This window comes from Spea bombifrons, chromosome 3 (genome assembly GCF_027358695.1).
Source record: "Spea bombifrons isolate aSpeBom1 chromosome 3, aSpeBom1.2.pri, whole genome shotgun sequence".
Lineage (NCBI taxonomy): Eukaryota > Metazoa > Chordata > Amphibia > Anura > Pelobatidae > Spea > Spea bombifrons.
Genome location: NC_071089.1, coordinates 84,891,257 through 84,910,150, shown reverse-complemented (window position 1 = coordinate 84,910,150; position 18,894 = coordinate 84,891,257). Strand labels below are relative to the sequence as shown.

The 18,894-nt window shown below is 40.0% G+C and overlaps 1 protein-coding gene across 1 annotated transcript in view; it reads left to right on the top strand.

Moving 5' to 3' along the window:
* Positions 1-6,929: 6,929 nt before the first annotated feature.
* MB21D2 (Mab-21 domain containing 2) overlaps positions 6,930-18,894 on the top strand; it is a 49,226-nt gene continuing 37,261 nt past the window's right edge. Inside the window, exon 1 of the mRNA XM_053459341.1 lies at positions 6,930-7,260. Within this exon, the coding sequence (XP_053315316.1) occupies positions 7,056-7,260 (205 nt within the window). The 5' untranslated portion in view covers positions 6,930-7,055. The remainder of the gene's footprint in view (positions 7,261-18,894) is intronic.

The window sequence follows — 18,894 nt, the reverse complement described above, 5'->3', positions numbered from 1 at the left end:
TGCTGTCAGACTCCAGACACTCCGTTTTGATGATTTCATTAGTTGCATGATCCTTTTGAAGCAAATGTCATGGGGTAAGGCATATGAATCCACGCAGAGTTTTCAACGCTGCAACACATGAGCTGTGTGCGATATGGCTTCTGAATCTGCTTGTGCTACATAATCACCACCATGCAGTGTTTATACATTTAAATGATATGCAAAGACATCCACACAAATAAACAATTAGCCTTTTAAGTAGTTGAAACCCAACACATGACCAAAACCTGGGAAGAGAGCCAGAACAGGATGCTGGAGCAGGAAGCCACGATTAGTTCATATTCCTGTAAATTCTGAAGAACTGGTATATGTGCCAATATATATTATATACACACACACACACGTGTGTACATTTACACTTGTTGTGCTTTGTAGCCCTTATATGGTACAAAAGAAAAAAAGTAAAAAGTGGTTTTGTTGAAGAGGCGTTGGTATTCAATGGACCAGAAAGTTTAAAGGAAGAGAATTGAGAAGATGTAGAATTAGAGAATGCGGGGCAGAGCTACACCACTACTTCCACTCCTTCATCCCCCAATGCACGTATTTATTTAATACAAACCATTGTACTTTAAAAATAATGCAAAAAATTAAGTTCTCAGAATTTCAGGACATACTGCAGAGTCTATCTACTATCTGTATGTGAGAGTTGTATACCCATCTTTATATGCCCAATCAGTGCTTATTCTTGCTATAGTGCAGTATATTTATTTATGTAGCACCAGCAGATTCCGTAGCGCTGCTACAGTAGGAAGACGCTAGTTAAAATACGGTATCTAAAAAGGCAATCTAAAAATAGACATAATGGTACAAGATGACCATGGTCTTTTGAGCTTACACTCTATGTACTTGTTCCATAAAATACTTCATTTTCCCCGTGCTTTCAGCGAGAATATGGAAATTTTGTTAAATACATTAATAATATATGTTAACAGGGGTGATATTGGCTTTGAACAATAGCCTTTTATGAAGGCAAAGATAAACAATAAACACCATAGGGGAATAATCAACAAATAATAAAAAAAAAACTCCATGCCAATAACACAGCAAGGGATCGGGGCAAAAGTTCAGTATTACAAAGGACTTATAGTACAATATTAAATAATTGTATATATAATAATTGTATATTTATATATAATACAATATAATATTAAAACTAAAAAGGATATATATATATATATATATAACTGTATTCCTACTGATGGAGATATTAATAGGCGTTGTAGATTTGGAATGCCAGACCCTGAATTTAATACTGAGAGTGAAACAATGACCCTTTTATTTGACGTGTAAATAGGCAAAGAGATTTACAGCGGCCCTTTTGTTTTCCGATCCGGCGGGAGGCGGAGTCAGTACACAGAGCTCGCACACCTGCTGGCTTCATGCAGTGCAGGCAACCCTGGATGTTGATGGTTCCCAAAGAGGGCTACTTGGGCTATTAGGTCTAAACAGTCCAGACCCCTGGCTAGATCAACGAGAATTTAATTGTGATTTAACTATATAAAGAATCCACGTGTTTAGCTGTATGGTTGAGCTTTTGATTATGCTTTTACATTTTCTCCAGACAGACATGTGTAATGAACCAATGTTAGCTATAAATAATTACACTTAGTTTTCGCACTGAATAAAGTTAGCAATTAAATGTGTAAATTAAAAGCTATCTGCGATGTAATACATCAACATTAAAACATGATTTAAATAAAATTATATACGCGTCCTCACACAAGATCTGCCTTGGCTTACAATTAAAATCAGCTGAATTTGTCACAGTTTTGCATATCAGATGATGCGTAAATATACATTGCCACAGGTTATCGCTCACATATTTCAGATTAGAAATACCGCAGATAAAGCAGCAGCTATTGCTTCGTATTTTTGATCAAATCAAAGCCAAAAATAGTTGAAATACAAAGTTTTAGGGATGTAGAACACAATGATACTCCTCATCAAACATTCAGTGAAGAGGGAGGTCGGAGAAGGAAAGGGTGACAAAAGAATTTTGGATTTTGGAGAATTGTAGACAGCATGATAAATACTTTGTCACTATAGCAGATTGTGCTTTGGATCAGATAGTTTAGCCCACAGACATTGTAAAAAAAAAAATATATATATATATATATATATATATGGCCTCCACCAGGGGGAATGCTTGGTGTTAGGACCCTGGCCCCCTCATGCAACAGCAGAGGCCCTCTGTGACCAACTTTCTTGCTTGTCGCAGGCGCAATGAGCCATGTCATCAGCTGACAATTCTTCTACATTCACACTGACATCACATGCATTGCTTCTTGATTTTAATCCCTGCTTGTCACGCATTAATGGGAGGTTTTGGCATGGGAAGGATGGGCACATGACGGTGGGCACTGGAGAGAGGGAGACAGAAGTGTATGGACACTGGGGGAAGGCAGGCGGAGGTTTATAAAAACAGGGGCAAGGACATTAAAGCGGGGAGGAAGAGGACAGGGGGTATAGACACTAGGGCTGGTGAGGCAGAGGTGTATGGACACTGGGGAAAGGGAGGAAGGCAAATGAATAAGGCCACTGCAGGGAGGGAGGCAAAGGGGTATGAAAACAGGGACGTGGACACAAAGGTGGGGAAGTAGAAGACAGGGGGTATAGAAACTGAAGGTGGGGAGGCAGAAGTGTATGGACACTAAGGTGAAGGAGGGAGGCAGAGCGGTACGAACACTGTTGGGAATGGGGGTAGAGGGGTACATAGGTGGGGGGGAGATGGGCACTGAATGGAGTAGGAAGCAGAGGGTATGGCCACTGAAGGGAGGGAGAGTGATAGGAGACATCATCATTGTCATCATCATTATATACCATTAATTCATTGTTAAGGTAGATAGGAAACCCAGCCAGCCAGGGACAGGAAAATTGAAACAGAACTGGGAAAAAGAAGTGGGTTTATAGAACATGGAGTGTGGTTGTAATGCTGATCGGGGGCTATGCACAAATATCCTTTCTGGGCCCCAAAATGCCTGATGGTGGCTATATATATATATATATATGAAGCAGAGTGGGCCAAGAAATGCTTTTGGGGACCTAATGCACGATGCGCCTCTGTGATTGGAGGTCAGCTCTCGCGTGGCAGCCTGGGCGTGTTTTTCCCGGGAGCTGACACCAATTACAGAGGCGGCCAGCAGTGACAGATATTTGATCCTCATGGGTGAGCTCTCACTCTTTAAAAAAAAAAAATATATTATTTCTATACATTGAGTTGGGTTAATTCCAGGCTGAGCCTGGACATAATATAGTTTGATTTCACCTTTCTTTTCACCCCGCAATGGTATTTCATAAACTTTTGCATATAGACAAGGTACTGTTGCATATAAATTCTCACTTCCTGATAAGTTTAATTTTAGTTTTAACTTTCATGACATAACATAATGGATGTGGGCTGGTTTTTGCAGCACTTTTATTTCCGGAGGGGGGGGGGGGGACATTTCACACTTCCCCCAGGCAGGACAATGTCCTCACCTGTTGTTTCTGTAAGTCAAATTGTTACGTTATATACAACTTGTTATGTTCTGTCTGCCCATTGTACAGTGCTACGGAACTTGATGGTGCTATATAAAACAATAACTATTAATAATATATATATATATATATATATATATATATACACTATATGGCAACAATGCTATTTTTAAAAGTTGCTAGTAACAGACTTCTATGGGAATTCCACTTTACTCCAGTGGAGTAGATTTTCCCATTTACAATATACTGAAGAATCAATGGATAAAACATGCACACTTACTTGACATATGATGGGTGTAAAAACTACCTGTAATCGAAGAATACAGAGCAGTATGAGCTAAACTAGTCCCCTGTGAACATTACAAACGTATTCACTTCAATGGGCCATATCTATATAGATCGGTTAATGTAGACCAATGGGCAGAAACAATTGATTGATTGCTGTGGAGGCTGTCCACATTCACAACATTGCCTTAAATCACCTAGTTATATATATAAGTCAGTGTTGGGTATGCACTTGTTCCCCCCCCCCAAATTGACTAGAGCCATGTTTCTGGTGTCCCCCTCTTCTAAATGGTCTTACTAGTTAACATAAAAAAGAACTCCATGGTGGAACCCCATTATGGCACCATACGCATATTTATATTTATATAGTAGAAAGGGGCCTACAAGGTATAGACAAACTTTGAAGGGACATGACCAAAAGCAGTGTCACAAAGAAGGCCTTAAACGAACAGTCATATGTAATTTGTTTAGATTATTATTTATTGCTTTATATAGCGCCATCATATTCCGTAGCGCCGTACAATGGGTAAACAGGACATAACAAGTAACATAGAAACATAGAAACATAGAAAGTGACGGCAGATAAGAGCCAGAAGGCCCATCCAGTCTGCCCAACCTCTGAGTACTCTCCTTTAGTACTTGCCCTTATCCTATATCTAGCTTGGCATTATGCCTATCCCATGCTTGCTTAAATGACTTTACTGTATTAACATCTACCACTTCCACTGGGAGGCTATTCCATGCGTCCACTACCCTTTCCGTAAAGTAATATTTTCTGATGTTACCATTAAACCTTTGCCCCTCTAGTTTATGCTTGTGTCCTCTTGTTGCGGTTTTATTTCTTCTTTTAAATAAACTTTCTTCCTTTACTTTGTTGATTCCCTTTAAGTATTTAAATGTTTCTATCATATCCCCCCTGTCCCGTCTTTTTTCCAGGCTATATAGGTTAAGATCCTTTAACCTGTCCTGGTAAGGTTTATTTTGTAATCCATAAACCATTTTAGTAGCCCTTCTCTGCACTTTCTCCAACATATCTATATCCTTCTGGAGATATGGTCTCCAGTACTGTACACAATACTCCAAGTGAGGTCTCACCAGTGATCTGTACAGCGGCATGAGCACTTCCCTCTTCCTACTGCTAATACCTCTCGCTATACCACCAAGCATTCTGCTAGCATTACCTGCTGCTCTACTGCATTGTCTACCTACCTTTAAATCCTCAGAAATAATTACCCCTAAATCCCTTTCCTCACACGTTGAGGTTAGGACAGTACCAAATAGTCTATACTCTGCCCTTGGGTTTTTATGCCCCAGGTGCATTACTTTGCATTTATCCACGTTAAATGCCAATTGCCACAGCTCTGACCATTTTTCCAGCTTACCTAGATCGTTTGCCATTTGGCTTCTTCCTCCAGGAACATCAACCCTGTTGCAAATTTTTGTGTCGTCGGCAAATAAACATACCTTTCCATCAACACCATCTGCAATATCACTAATGAAAATATTAAAGAGAATGGGTCCAAGTACAGATCCCTGAGGTATCCCACTGGTAACAAGACCTTGTTCTGAATATACGCCATTGACTACAACCCTCTGTTTTCTGTCACTCAGCCACTCCTTAATCCATTCAACAACATTGGGATCTAAACCCAGAGATTGCAGTTTATTTATAAGTCTTCTATGTGGGACAGAGTCAAAGGCCTTACTGAAATCCAGATACGCAATGTCTACTGCACCACCTTGATCAATTACTTTAGTCACCCAATCAAAAAAATCAATAAGATTTGTTTGGCAAGATCTTCCTGAGGAAAACCCATGTTGTTTTTGATCTTGAAAGCCATGTGACTTCAGATGTTCAACAATCCTTTCCTTTAACATTGTTTCCATTAATTTTCCCACTACAGATGTAAGACTAACTGGCCTGTAGTTGCCCGACTCCTCCCTACTGCCTTTTTTGTGTATAGGCACAACATTCGCTACTTTCCAATCCCCAGGGACAACTCCCGTTACCAATGATTCGTTAAATATATCAGTTAACGGTTTTGCTAGTACACCCCCAAGCTCTTTTAATAACTTGGGGTGTATCCCATCAGGCCCCATCGACTTATTTGTCTTTACCTTAGACAACTGAAGTAAAACCTCCGCCTCGATAAACTCACATATTTCAAATGATTCAGTCTTTTTTCCCAACTGAGGTCCCATTCCATCATTCTCATCTGTAAAAACTGAACAGAAATATTCATTGAGACAGTCAGCTAAACCTTTATCCTCTTCTACATATATGCCTTTTGTTTTTAGTCTAACTAATCCTTGTTTAACTTTCCTTTTCTCATTTATATATCTAAAAAATGTTTTATCTCCATTTTTTACTGATAGGGCAATTCGCTCTTCTGCCTGTGATTTGGCAGTTTTTATAACTTTCTTTGCCTCTTTCTGCCTAATTTTATAGATCTGTCTATCTTCCTCACTTTGGGTATTTTTGTATCTACAAGTAGTATAGTAGTATATAAAACAACACTATGACTTACAGAAACAACAGGTAAGGAAGCTTACAGTCTAGACTCTATGTCTATGGCTCCTTGCGGTGGGAGTATGGATTTTACACACAGCATTTGATCACATAAATATTACCTTTTGTGTTTCTGTAACAATTTTCCATTGAATTTGAAAGGAATTGTGTCAAAATAAAAACAGGCGAATACACACGATAAGTAGTAGCATTTGTAACCTTTTTAACTTAACACTACTACCTAAGAAACCCGTCAGAGATGGATACAAAATTATATATATATATATATATATATATATATATATATATATATCTAAAATATAGTAAGTAAATGTGTGTTTTATTATCCCAAATGAAGGTGCAGTTTTTATTTCCATATAAACTATTGGCCCCGTTTGTAACAGATATTTTGAAGGTATGTGAGGTCTGCAGCCAGGCACAGTAGCTAGGAATGGGGATTTTGAGGCCCCTGTGGCACAGGAGGAGTTAAGTGCTGCTGTGGCTGTGCAGCTTTTTGAATGATCTCCCAGCTGCTCGGTGTCACATTGTTTCCAGTTTGTGCGGAGGGAGAGTGAGAAGCCGCTGAGCTCCGGGGACCTGCTGCACCAGCGCGCACACACTCACGCACACACACGCTCTCACTCACACATACACACACACACAGCCATCTCCTGCTATCCCAGGGAGGGGAAGGAAGGAGTTAGGGCCGATCTCGCATAATCCTGTTGCCTGTGGAACCGTGAAGATGGCGGCTCCCATCCCTACCAAGCCTAGCTGTGTAGGGGGAGGCAGCAAACCTGCTCCCCCCGAGCTGGATTTTAGATCTGGAGCCCGGATAGAGGAATTAAACAAACTCATCGTGGAATTCAGCAAGCATGATCAGAGGGAATACGATGACCAGAGAGCCCTGGAGATCCACACCGCTAAAGATTTCATCTTCTCCATGCTAGGTAATAGGCTGTGCCTGGGCTCAGCTCTCCCTGATTGTAAGCTAAAATATCACACCCTGTTCTCCGCACACATGCAGGTATATGCACATAATGATCGGAGCGCTTTAACTCCACCATTTATATGTAAAACAAGAGCTGTATGTTTCTAGCTGATCACATGCGCGATCGAACGGCTTAACACTAGTAGGAATGTTTCCTATCTTCCCATGTCATGTACATGTATGCAGATTCAGATCAAGTATGTCTTGCATCATTCAAGCATTACATGTTACAACCCCAGCTGCTCACCTCATTCTACATACACGATTTATTAAATATAAGGGCATTCACCTCATGTACACAGTAAGTGCCACATACATGCATTGTATGTATGTTTGTGTGTGTGTATATATATATATATATATATATATATATATATAATCAGTGTGTGCGGTGTAGTGTTGATCACTACACTACACATTGGGGTATCTGGATGATTAAGAGGTGGTATTGTTCAGCTGTATGTGGAAAAGCTCTCCATATACATTAAGAAATATTTATTTCCCAAGTTTCTGGATTAAACATAAAAATGATTTGTCCCCAGGGCTGTTGACTTATTTTAGAATGAATGTATTTTTCCTGCTGATGAGCCCAAATATTAGCTGCCAGGGCCATAGCAAAATACCCCCTTCCTGTACCTAATGGCACACAGAGCTTGTAGTCACATTAGGTTCCACTTGTAACTATCTGCATATTGCTTCATTGTATAATAACTAACCTGAGGCCAAGGTGTGGCATATTTACACATGGTGTTAGATCATCAGAGATACTCCTTCCCTCGGGGCTATTTTGGAAGTGAGTTCAGAATCATAGTGTGTTTTTTTTTAATTAGTTTATCTGCTATTAACATTAAGTTCTACAATAACTTCTTTCACAGTTCATTTCAGTGGTATTGAGTTATTGACAGCAATTATGCTTATCCCAGCCAAACCTCACAACTTGTTACTTCAAATCCTCATGTACAGCCTAGTATGTAATGTGCGTTAACATCACTGGAGTTATATATTTCAGAACAAATTCTGGTGCAAAATAGTGCATGTGGGCTATTCGGCAGAATACATTCTGTTGGTTGCTATTGTGCACCATGATATAATATATATGTATATATAAACTCTAATGTATTGGTTTATTATACTTCTACTGATCATGGCACAAATTTCTGTCCTACCGTTTTTATCAGTCGGTAATTTACATATTGGAATTATACATTTTTAATACCGTATTTGGTGTTGCATGTAAAATTCTAATAAACTCAACAATACATCTTTATGATAATATACAAAAATACCCATTTTGCCAGTAGGACACTGCCTGGGGCCCCTGTTGGAGTTTTGGCAGGGGCCACAGCAACCATTACAGGGTTTGTGGGGAGGCCTCTGCATTTTATATTACAGTAAGATGAGATGTCCTGATTTACCACCCTGCCTGAAGCCCCATGGTATCCATCTCTGATGTTATATTACAAATCAGAAGCTGTAGCCTTGATATCTAATTAATCTCATATGAATATAACACATATACCATAACCATTAATTGTTTGAGATTAAATAATGCCCTCGTTTTAGAGGCAGGTTTAATGGCATGGCAAATGTGTATACAATTGTAGTTGTCCTCATATGGTTTTACATTTTATGACACTCGATGATCAAGTTTCTATTGCCCCAATAACCCTGTGTTTTAGGTTATTTCAGTTTTCAAACCCAGTTTCTCCAAGATGAAAACCATAGGTCTCTTGCTGTGTCCCTGTTCATTTCGTTACCATGGTTGTTGGCGTAATATTTCCTCTATAATATATTTTATTCAAATGCTGTCAATATAACATAACATACACTGCCAAGGAAAATTCCTACTTCTCTCTTATTTATTTGTTTATTTAAATATCCACTATTCAAATAGGTCATTCTGCAACACTGCTGAGTATACTAGTTCGTAATTCACTGTCAACACAATTAGAATGTCTATCAGCTTTCTCATAGGAGATGGCAGGGTTTGTGCGGATGTGATTTGGAAGATCTTTTAACCTTCTGTTCTGTTACAAATAATCAACGCCTGCGCTTGCTCTTCAACAAAATCAGAGTTGTCTTCTTTGACATACACCCAGGCAGCAAAAAGACAGATTGGTACAAAAAAATATTGTCATGATTTGGCCAGTGTTGTAAATTCTACACCGGATGATTGTGTTCTTGGTTCTAGTACTTATTTTCAGAGACAACCTGGCAAGGGTCACAGTAGAAGGACATCAATGTGCTTTCTTACAAGTCACCTATAGATTCCTGTGCGCTCCATAGCATTTGTCACACCACAGTGCTTATAGGACATCAGTGAGAACCTCCGAAGCACTGCAAGAAGAGATGGCCCAACTTTGGGTGACCTGCTGCCATTTGTTACCCTAATAGGACTGTAGTTACCCCTTTTAAGGACAAAAGATTTAATATCATTTTTAGATGCTTGATCACTTTATTACAGAGTGATCAGCAGTCTACGTACAGCAGCCTTTACCATAAAGTTATTTTTCTTCCTTTATTACCGTATTGGCTCGAATATAGGCCGCACTTTTTTCCCCCACTTTAAGACTTTAAAGTGGGGGTGCGGCCTATATTCGGGGTCTAGTGCCCGACGCCCGGGACATGCAGTCCCGGGCGCCGGGCAGGCAGCGGGGTCAGGATACAGATCCCCCGCAGCGGTGCAGGGGACCTGCATCCTACTCTCGGATGTCCTCAGACAGCCTCCCCTGCCAGCACTTTCCACGGGGGGGGGTGCCGGCACGGGAGGTTGTCTAAGCGCATCGTCTGGACGGTCACCGGCTGCAGCGATGCGGGTAAACAGCCTCCGGGTTGTTTACCCGCATCGCCGCAGCTGGTGACCGTCCACACGATGCGTTTTACCTCTGCCCCCAAGACTTACCGGAGCAGACTCCCGGGTGTCTTGCGGGGCGCCGGCGGGGGACATCTACGCAATACGCGTATACAACTTCCGGTTGTATACGCGTATTGCGTAGATGCCCCCCGCCGGCCCCGCAAGACACCCGGGAGTCTGCTCCGGTAAGTCAGGGGGGGCAGAGGAGGACAGTGGTAGCATATCTCGGGGGGGGGGGGGAGGAGGACAGTGGCAGCATATCGGGGGCAGAGGAGGGCAGTGGCAGCATATCTCGGGGGGGGGAGGACAGTGGCTGCATATCTCGGGGGGGAGGACAGTGGCAGCATATCTCGGGGGGGGAGACAGAGTGGCAGAATGTTTTCTTTAAAAAAGCACCAAACTTTTAGGGTGCGGCCTATATACGGGGGCGGCCTATATCCGAGCCAATACGGTATTATTATTTGCTTTATATAGCGCCATCAAATTCCGTAGCGCTGTACAATGGGTACATTTAAACCTAAGGGTTGGCCTAGGTTTAAATGGCCATATCTTAGTGCAGATCCATAGATTGAAGTGAAAAAAAATCATAAACTAAAAAAGTGTATATACGTGATGCAGTTTTAACCCTACCATGTCCATGGCATCTGAAATCAGGACAAGTACCTAAATATATCTATTTTTTTCATCTGCACTGGCTAGGCATAATTTTAGTAAACACTGTTAAACTTTTTTAAAATATTGTATTACTCAAAATAGATGGCAAAAGTGCTAAAAAAAACATTTGGCGCAAAAATAAAAAATTACCCTTAGTCCTTAAGCGGTTAATGACTTCTCTGCCAGATGAGTATGGAAGTTACAACATTAGCATAATAATTATAATAATAATAATGAAAAAAATACAGTGTGACAACCCTTAGTATAAATGAATCCAGAAGAAAGTATATTTTGTTACAGTTAAAGCAGAGCTCGTGTCAGGGTAGACAATGTAGGGCAAGATGTAATAATCCATGGAGAACATATCCATTTTCTGGCATACTGAAACTACGTTTCCTGTAATGTTATTTGTGGGTTACATTATATTAATTATGCTGTTCTCTAAAGAGCAACTACATGTCTGTCATGTTTTGCATGATATAATTTCTAAAACAGGGTAAAAAATATTTTAAAAAATTGCCCAATCTCTAAAATGTTCCCCAAAAAGTCTATTTTTTTGCACATCAATACATTTGTTGCAAGAGCAATCTGAACTAGTGCCAAGTGGCAGAAACCTCTTCCAAAACGATGTAAGGAATGTGTCTCTTTACTTAGCTATTAAACTAGCTGTGACTTGTTTTGAATGGGTAAAAGTAAATGTTTAATTGGAATTCTGTTCTGTTGGAGAGCTTCGCATACCCCGCCATGGATTGCAGTGAAACTGATTAGCACAGGAAAGTGAATAGACAGCTCCCCATCTGTTGCAGAATGTTAACTCCCATGATGCTCAGCTGGATATTACTGTCAGGGGATCATGGGAGATGTAGTTCCACAAGCCCTTGGAAAATGCCTGTTGGCTGTTTTTGGCTTAGCGTTGAACATTTGTGTGAAATCTGCCTGCAGGGAATATATGCAACCGACTACTCTGTGCTGCCCTTCATATGTGAAGTATGAATGTGTGACAGGAACACATTTACATGCGTGGAAGCTGTTCCATCCATGTGGTCCTTCCATTCATGACTTTGTGTAATGGTTCTGTTAACCCTTTATGTTCTCTGGTGCTCCCATTGTAATGCATAGTGAAGGATATTGTAATTCCCAAGTGATGCCCATCTGGTCAAGTAAGTATCACTTTTGTGTCTTATACTCCGATTACTTATCCGTTTGGCATTAAAGGGGTTTTGCAACCACCATTCTTTTTAGTCTTCACTAAATGCACTTTAATGCATACGATAGCTGAGAGGCCCATTTAAAATACCACAAAGTATTTTTGTGCATGGGGGGTTCTGGTTTTCACACCCTGGTGTAATTGCCTAAGTAGTGCAGCAAACTTTATTAATAGGAATGAATTCACCGCTTTCTTTCTGTTTGCTCTTACTTTACTATAACTGGAAGCCCTTGATGATGGTGAAGCGGTAACGAGAATAGTAGCCCAATCAGCTTGGACAAGTCAGGGGTCCGGCACAAGGTAGTTCTGCATCTATGGACAGTCACACGTGGATATAGGTATCTGCTGTTGCGTAAGGTCACTTAAACAAATAAGCTCAGGCTTTCATTATTACTGACATGTGAAAATTAGACTTCTGTATTATTTAACTCATTCCTCTTCTGCCTCTACTGAAAGCAGGAAGCATTCGTATGTACACTTCTGGTACACGGCCAGTACCACTCACATCGAGATCTATAGGAGTAGCAGTGGCCAATCGCATGTATGCTATCTGAGAACTGATGTTTTATTAGAATACACAGGTGCTACTGAGCATGTGCGTAAAATCTACTTCCTGAGTTCAGTAGAGGCATGCGAGGGGAGGGAACCGAGTGAGACAGAAGTCTGCTTTTTTAACTCATGCAGTAGAATGCACACTCCAACATGCAAACAATATATCATTTTGGGGGCTATGCTGTTCCTTTAAATCCCTTATCACTTTAGCCCTGCATAAAACATTTATTTTTATAAGTGCCCCCACTTAAAGTAGCTGCCTGGTCGGTATAATAAAGGGTAGTGGTTTCCACCCCATCTTCAAGCTTATTAACAGGGCAGTATTTAGTAACTACCACATTCTATTGCAATAATGAGATGGACTGCTGTGACTTTAGGAATGGGTTGGGAATGGCAAGGATTGGGCAGCGTCCTCTCTGTCAATAGCAGCTAAATCACGCCCAGACCCATTCATGATTTCCAGCGGCAACGAGCAAGTTACTATTCTGACAGCGTCGGTGAGAGATTCCCGCGCATAGCAACAGGGTAGCTTCCTATGACCAAGTGTCTCTGACTTTTTTTGTACATGTCCCTTGGCATGTAGCCATCAGCGTTATTTAAGGCTCTCAAGGCTGCCACATTGCAATTAGTTAGACATGTAAATCACAGCATCACCAGTACATGACCTGCTAAAACCACTATGAGCTCAGCACTATATCCAGCCACTGTAATGCATTATGGGTGTTAAAATAGTCTCACACTCTGAAGATGATATAGTCTCACACCCATTATGGCACGAAAGAGACGAAACATCAATCCCTACACCAGTTGTCAGATGTTATCTGTCTCCAGAGACGGTTTTCTTCGTGGAAGCTGTAATTGGTGCCCATGGTTATGTGCACATCTAATGAATTAACAATGTATTCCCATTCGTGAGATTGAGGTCTCTTTTATTATTGTGTCATATATGAAAACCTCTGTCTAATTATTGTGGCATATACGATGGCCTCCGTCACCTTTACTAGACTCCTGAAATAAAAATTTATATACTTAATTAAATCGCCTTTAAGGACAAAAGTGTCCCACTAATGACCAAATCAAAGTACTTTGTAAGTGCTTTAACCTATAGACGTAAAAGAATTAAGGCACTAACTGTTAGGAGAAGCTGCAGCTTCAGAGCTGCAGGGTACCTCCTCCTCCACTGTCCTGTTTTCGTGCTTGGAGCAGCCAATCAGTGGCAGGAACTCTTGCTCATATCGGAGCTGGCTGGTGGTGGGTATATTTGTGCATGTTCTTTGTCAGACAGAAGATGTGTTTGGCTGAAATCATGCAACATCAGCTTAAAAGAGGCAAGCTACCAATGTTGGGGTTTCTACCTAATTTAAGAAGCAACACAATTAAATGAGGGGAAAAGATATCAAGTTATCAAGGATATTGATTCTTGTGATTTGCACACAAACAATTTTATACTTGTGGAGTTGCTCGGGATGTAAAATACGCAACAAATAAGCAAATAAATCAAAATGTACTTTTTTTTTTTCAATACCAAAGAAAAACAGAATAATTTTGTAGATAGTGGAGAATTGTAATTGAAATATCTACGGGTGCCCCACGTGAGCTAGTCTTGTCTACATTACCATTTACAGTGATTCTTAAATAAGCAGATACGCCTCGACTGCTCAGTTAAAATATATCTTGAAATAATTTCTGACACTAATAAGTGGGTTTATTGCACAGCAACTGGTAGAGTTATGACTTATATGTTACTATGTGTCTTATATAGTCCTGACATGCTCGTTTTTTTTTTCTTGGGTCATAAGGGCTTTCTATAATTACAAGCTGTGTTAGCTAAAAGATAAGTGACGTGAGTCATCCCACATAAGTCACGTGCTGTCTAGACAAATTATATGGTACAATAACATCATAGCTTTAACTGTGATTTAATGATGACAGTTGTTAATACATATATGTAATGATCTTTTATATAACAGCAGGAATGGGAAGGACAGACCAGACACCACAGCTCTCCTTTTGCTTTGTTTAGTACGGATGTCTGCTTGAAATCAGCAGAATTCACAGAAGCTTAATGTCATAAATGCAGATGACCAATTTTGTGGGAAATTATACAGTATTATTTGCAAATGTGTTAACTGCCTGTCTGATATTTCTTTTCATCGTTGCATTTTTTTGGCGCTGAAAACTCAGACCTCAAAACAAAACCTAATATTTGATTAAAAAAAAAAGGACTTGAAAGAGGAAACACATATATTGTTGTATATTTGTCATTTCTTTATTAAAGAAATGTATACAGCACCCAATTCCCCTAGTAGGAAAATATTCAGCAGTAAAATACTTATTGTAGGTATTGATCAATCTTTCACAACACCATGGAATAATGATGGCCCACTACTTCATGCCAAATCTACTTTTTGGGGTTTTCAAGCATAAGTTTATCATTTTGGGTTCTGCTTCAGTACTGCAATGGGGTTAAGGTTTGGGCATTCCAAAACTTCAAATTTCTTCAACCAAGAAACGTTACATTTCTTTGTATGTTTTCCCGTGTTTTGGATCATTGCCTTGATAGATGGCCCAGATGTCCTGACATTCTTCTATTGACTTCACAGCACGGTTCTGCGTGCCACTGATGATGGGAAATCGTCCAGTTCCCAATGCAGCAAAATGCCCTCAAACATTTACATTGCTGTTTCCATGGTTCCTAATGTGGAATGCATTATTTACTTTTCGCTAAATGTAACGTCTACTTGTTTGACTCTCTGTCCACAGAATGTTGCTTCAGGACTTTTGAGGAACATCCATGTGGTTTTTGGCAAACACGTGTTCTTTATAGAGAGCAATGGTTTATGCCCTATCACTCTATCAATCCTGTCCATTGTTTTTCTTAAGGTAGCGTCCTGAACGCTGACCTTAGCTTAGGGAAGAGAGACATGCAGGTCCCTGGATAGAGATATAGGAGTTTTATTGTGATTTCCTTCTCTTTCTGATTTGCTGTTTCAGAAAGTTTGACAGGACAGTGACTCCCACAAAGATTCATTACTGCCCACAACCATTTGGTAAATATGGCTCTGATAGTTATCAAGAACCCCAGAGCCTTATAAATGGCTGTACAACCCTCTCCAGACTAATATCAGCAACTGTTTTTCAGGAATGTCCTTTGAATGTGGCACGAGGTGTCTTTAAAACCTTGTGTCTAGTGGCAATGGTCAACCTTAGATTTATATTGGAGAGGACTGACCCAAATCAGGGCTGCATGTTTACTGAGGTCTTCAAACCCCAAATAAACCATTTGGGTTGCCTTTACTAATTGGGAGAAGAACATATCCATACCTAAATATTGCATGTTTAATTAACTAGTACGTATAAAAATGAAAAAGCATTAGCCTTTAGTGTCGTTTTTTTTTTGTCCGACATACTACAACACACAAGGTACTGTAACTCAACAAACCATGGGGCGGTCATTGTATCCTTTAAATTTGTTGGTGCTATGAAAGCTATTGAACCCTTTTGATTTCTGTACCGTTGCCTCTTGAGCTAATCCCCTAGCTTTAAACATTCACAACTGCCACAACCAGATGCCATTCTGTTTAAATGTGCGCTATATCTCTCTGACATTGATAAGGTAGAGACCTACAATGTTCTAACAGCCAGGCTATTTGGTATATAATCACACTGGGCAAATGCTAATTTTAAGCTATTGGCTCATTGAGATTTGCCTTTTCTTGATAAACATCTATTAATGCTGAATCTGAGCAAATTAAAGTGAATGCATTTACCAGCTGTTTATTTCCTCATTCTAAGTGCAGCTAATAAGGTAGAAAAGCGTTCCTTTCTAATCTAGATAAAATATTTGCCTTTCCTTCTGTATAAACCACCTATTTACCATGGGAAAAGAAAGCAGACACATTTCTCTGAAGACATTACATAGCCACTCTTGCTGAGCAGGCTGTATGTTACCGTTATGAATGTTCTATTCATTAGTGTCATTTCATTCCTTTCCAATTTTTGTATTCTGCTTCAATTGAATTAAGTGTCCAATCCTGCCCCCGCTGAAAGATGTATGCTTTATGGGGAGTTCTTCCTGTCGTTTGCAGTCTGCTGGGGGCAGTATCTGCGGCTATGAGGCAGTCACATTATCCCTATGATGCATGGCATCTCCGCTGCATTTTTCATTCTTTATTAAAATGTTCCCATCACTGGGAGTGTTTTGCCAGACAGGATAGAAGCCCTTTTCCTTTGACTTCAAGGCCTGGGAATTTGATTGCTCTCTATCTTTCGGCAAGCTTATCCACATCAAATAGTGTAATAAGAGCTTCGCTTTGATAGATGTGGAATAAATTATATCAATTTGCCATATACTTGCATTTTAACCTTCTTGTTGCTGGAGATCACTGTATTCTCCAACTTGGCACTTTGCAAAGGCAGATTTAGCGATGGCTAGACTTTTTTTTCAAAAGCAATAGTATTCTACCATCATCTAATACATATACATTCTCTGTACATTATTCACCATTCTTCATTCAGGGAAGTAAGGAAGTAGTTCTTAAGATGTGTGAAGACGTTGAAGTGTAAAATGTGTTCTTCACCTGTATTTATCGGTTTGTCTTGTCATCCGTGCGGTGAAGGTTGCTGTGTGATTGATGTCTTAGTTGTAGCTGTGAGGAGGACCAGATATCAGCTATGTTTTTGAATACCCAGTGGCATGTCCAAAGCAAGTTACTCGTCAAAGAGTATCCCCTGAGTACTTCACTCAGCAGATGTTGGTCCAGGGGGCTGGCACCTTCTGGCCTTGGGGACAGGTACAGATGGTTGCCCCCTATTAGAATCACTTCTGTGCATTGCTCCTTCTTCCCGACAGAATGTTTAACCCTTAGGATCCTTTGCCACTTCTGTTTGTTTCCATCCCTTTGAGAAACATTAGTAAATGGAAAAGATATGGTGTTTTCTTAGCTAATGTCCTGTAGACATTTAGCAGTTAATTCTTTTCTGTTGAAACCAGTGCTGTCCCATGAGAGCTTTATTTTTAAAGGCATTAAATCACAGTCCTCAAAAACATAAACAGATTTAAAATTAACATCCTATCCTGGGAATTTACTGATCTACAAAATAAAATGACTATTTTGTATATATGTAATACCATTTCAATGAAACGGTTTGCTTTCAGTGAGACCTTTGCAGACTGTCTCTTAGCATCAACAATAAATCCCGGCAGGTCTCCTATTCATGTAGACCACTTCTGGTTTTAATGCCAAGATGTCGATGGCCACTGACACGCTGTATAATAAGAATCCTCATTATTTAGTTGTAATGTTCTGTTTCTTTATATTTGTCTTGTCTGGCTCTAATGGACCAAAGGAACATGCAAAAATCTGTAGTCTTAGTCTGCCAACCTTTTCTTTTTTATCTCCGTTTCCCTGGATCTTTCCACAAATCTACCCTTTTGCCTCACGTCTAGAGATTTCATGGTTGTGAAATACAAGACATTTTATAGTATACTGTTCATGATAATGTTACAAGATCAAGCAGATAATGCCCTTAGAAATCTAGAACATATTTCTTATGGAGGTGCGTGAATGCTTCTTGAGAAGTTCTTATCTGCTTGTCATGTACAGTATATCCAGTTTTTCTAACTCAAAGGCTCGACAGTTGTAGAGATGTTTTGTGCCAAGTCTGGGGGGGGGGGGAATAGCTGCTCGGTTTCCAAAAGTAAAATGAACAATCACCCTTTATTATCCATCAGCAACCTGTCATTGTCTCAAGGGGAAGCATCAGTTTTAAATAAAAGCATAACTGTGTAATTGAGTGTTTTAAACTAGTCTGGTTTTCTTAATTGTTTTTTATCCCCCTTCCTTTTCCTGGTGCATGTAAGGTTTGTTACTATGTACTATATGGGGCAATGTCCCATTCCATCTTCATTGTATCCATGGAATGCTCTGACTTCACATATTATTTCACAGTATGCTCAATTTGGGCATGCACAGTTGCTGGGACAACTGACAGATGGGTTATGAACCCTGCTGTTAGGACTGTTCTGGCATATTCAAGACTGTTGGCACCTGTGGTTTCAATAGACGTCTACTTCCGGGCTGCCTGGCACACTTTCGGAACCAAATGATTTCCAACATCTGATTTTAAAAAGTACTTAATCATCGATGTATTTATAGCTGTGTTAGGATATTAACACAGGAACAACTATAAATAGCGGCCGTTTAGATGTAATGATATGTGGAGAGCAGAAACATTCTCATATTTTATGCTGGCTGTGTGTTCTTTGGGGAAAAATGGTTAGCTGCGGAGTAAAGGGGCTTGGCAGGGGAAGTAAAGTACAAGGG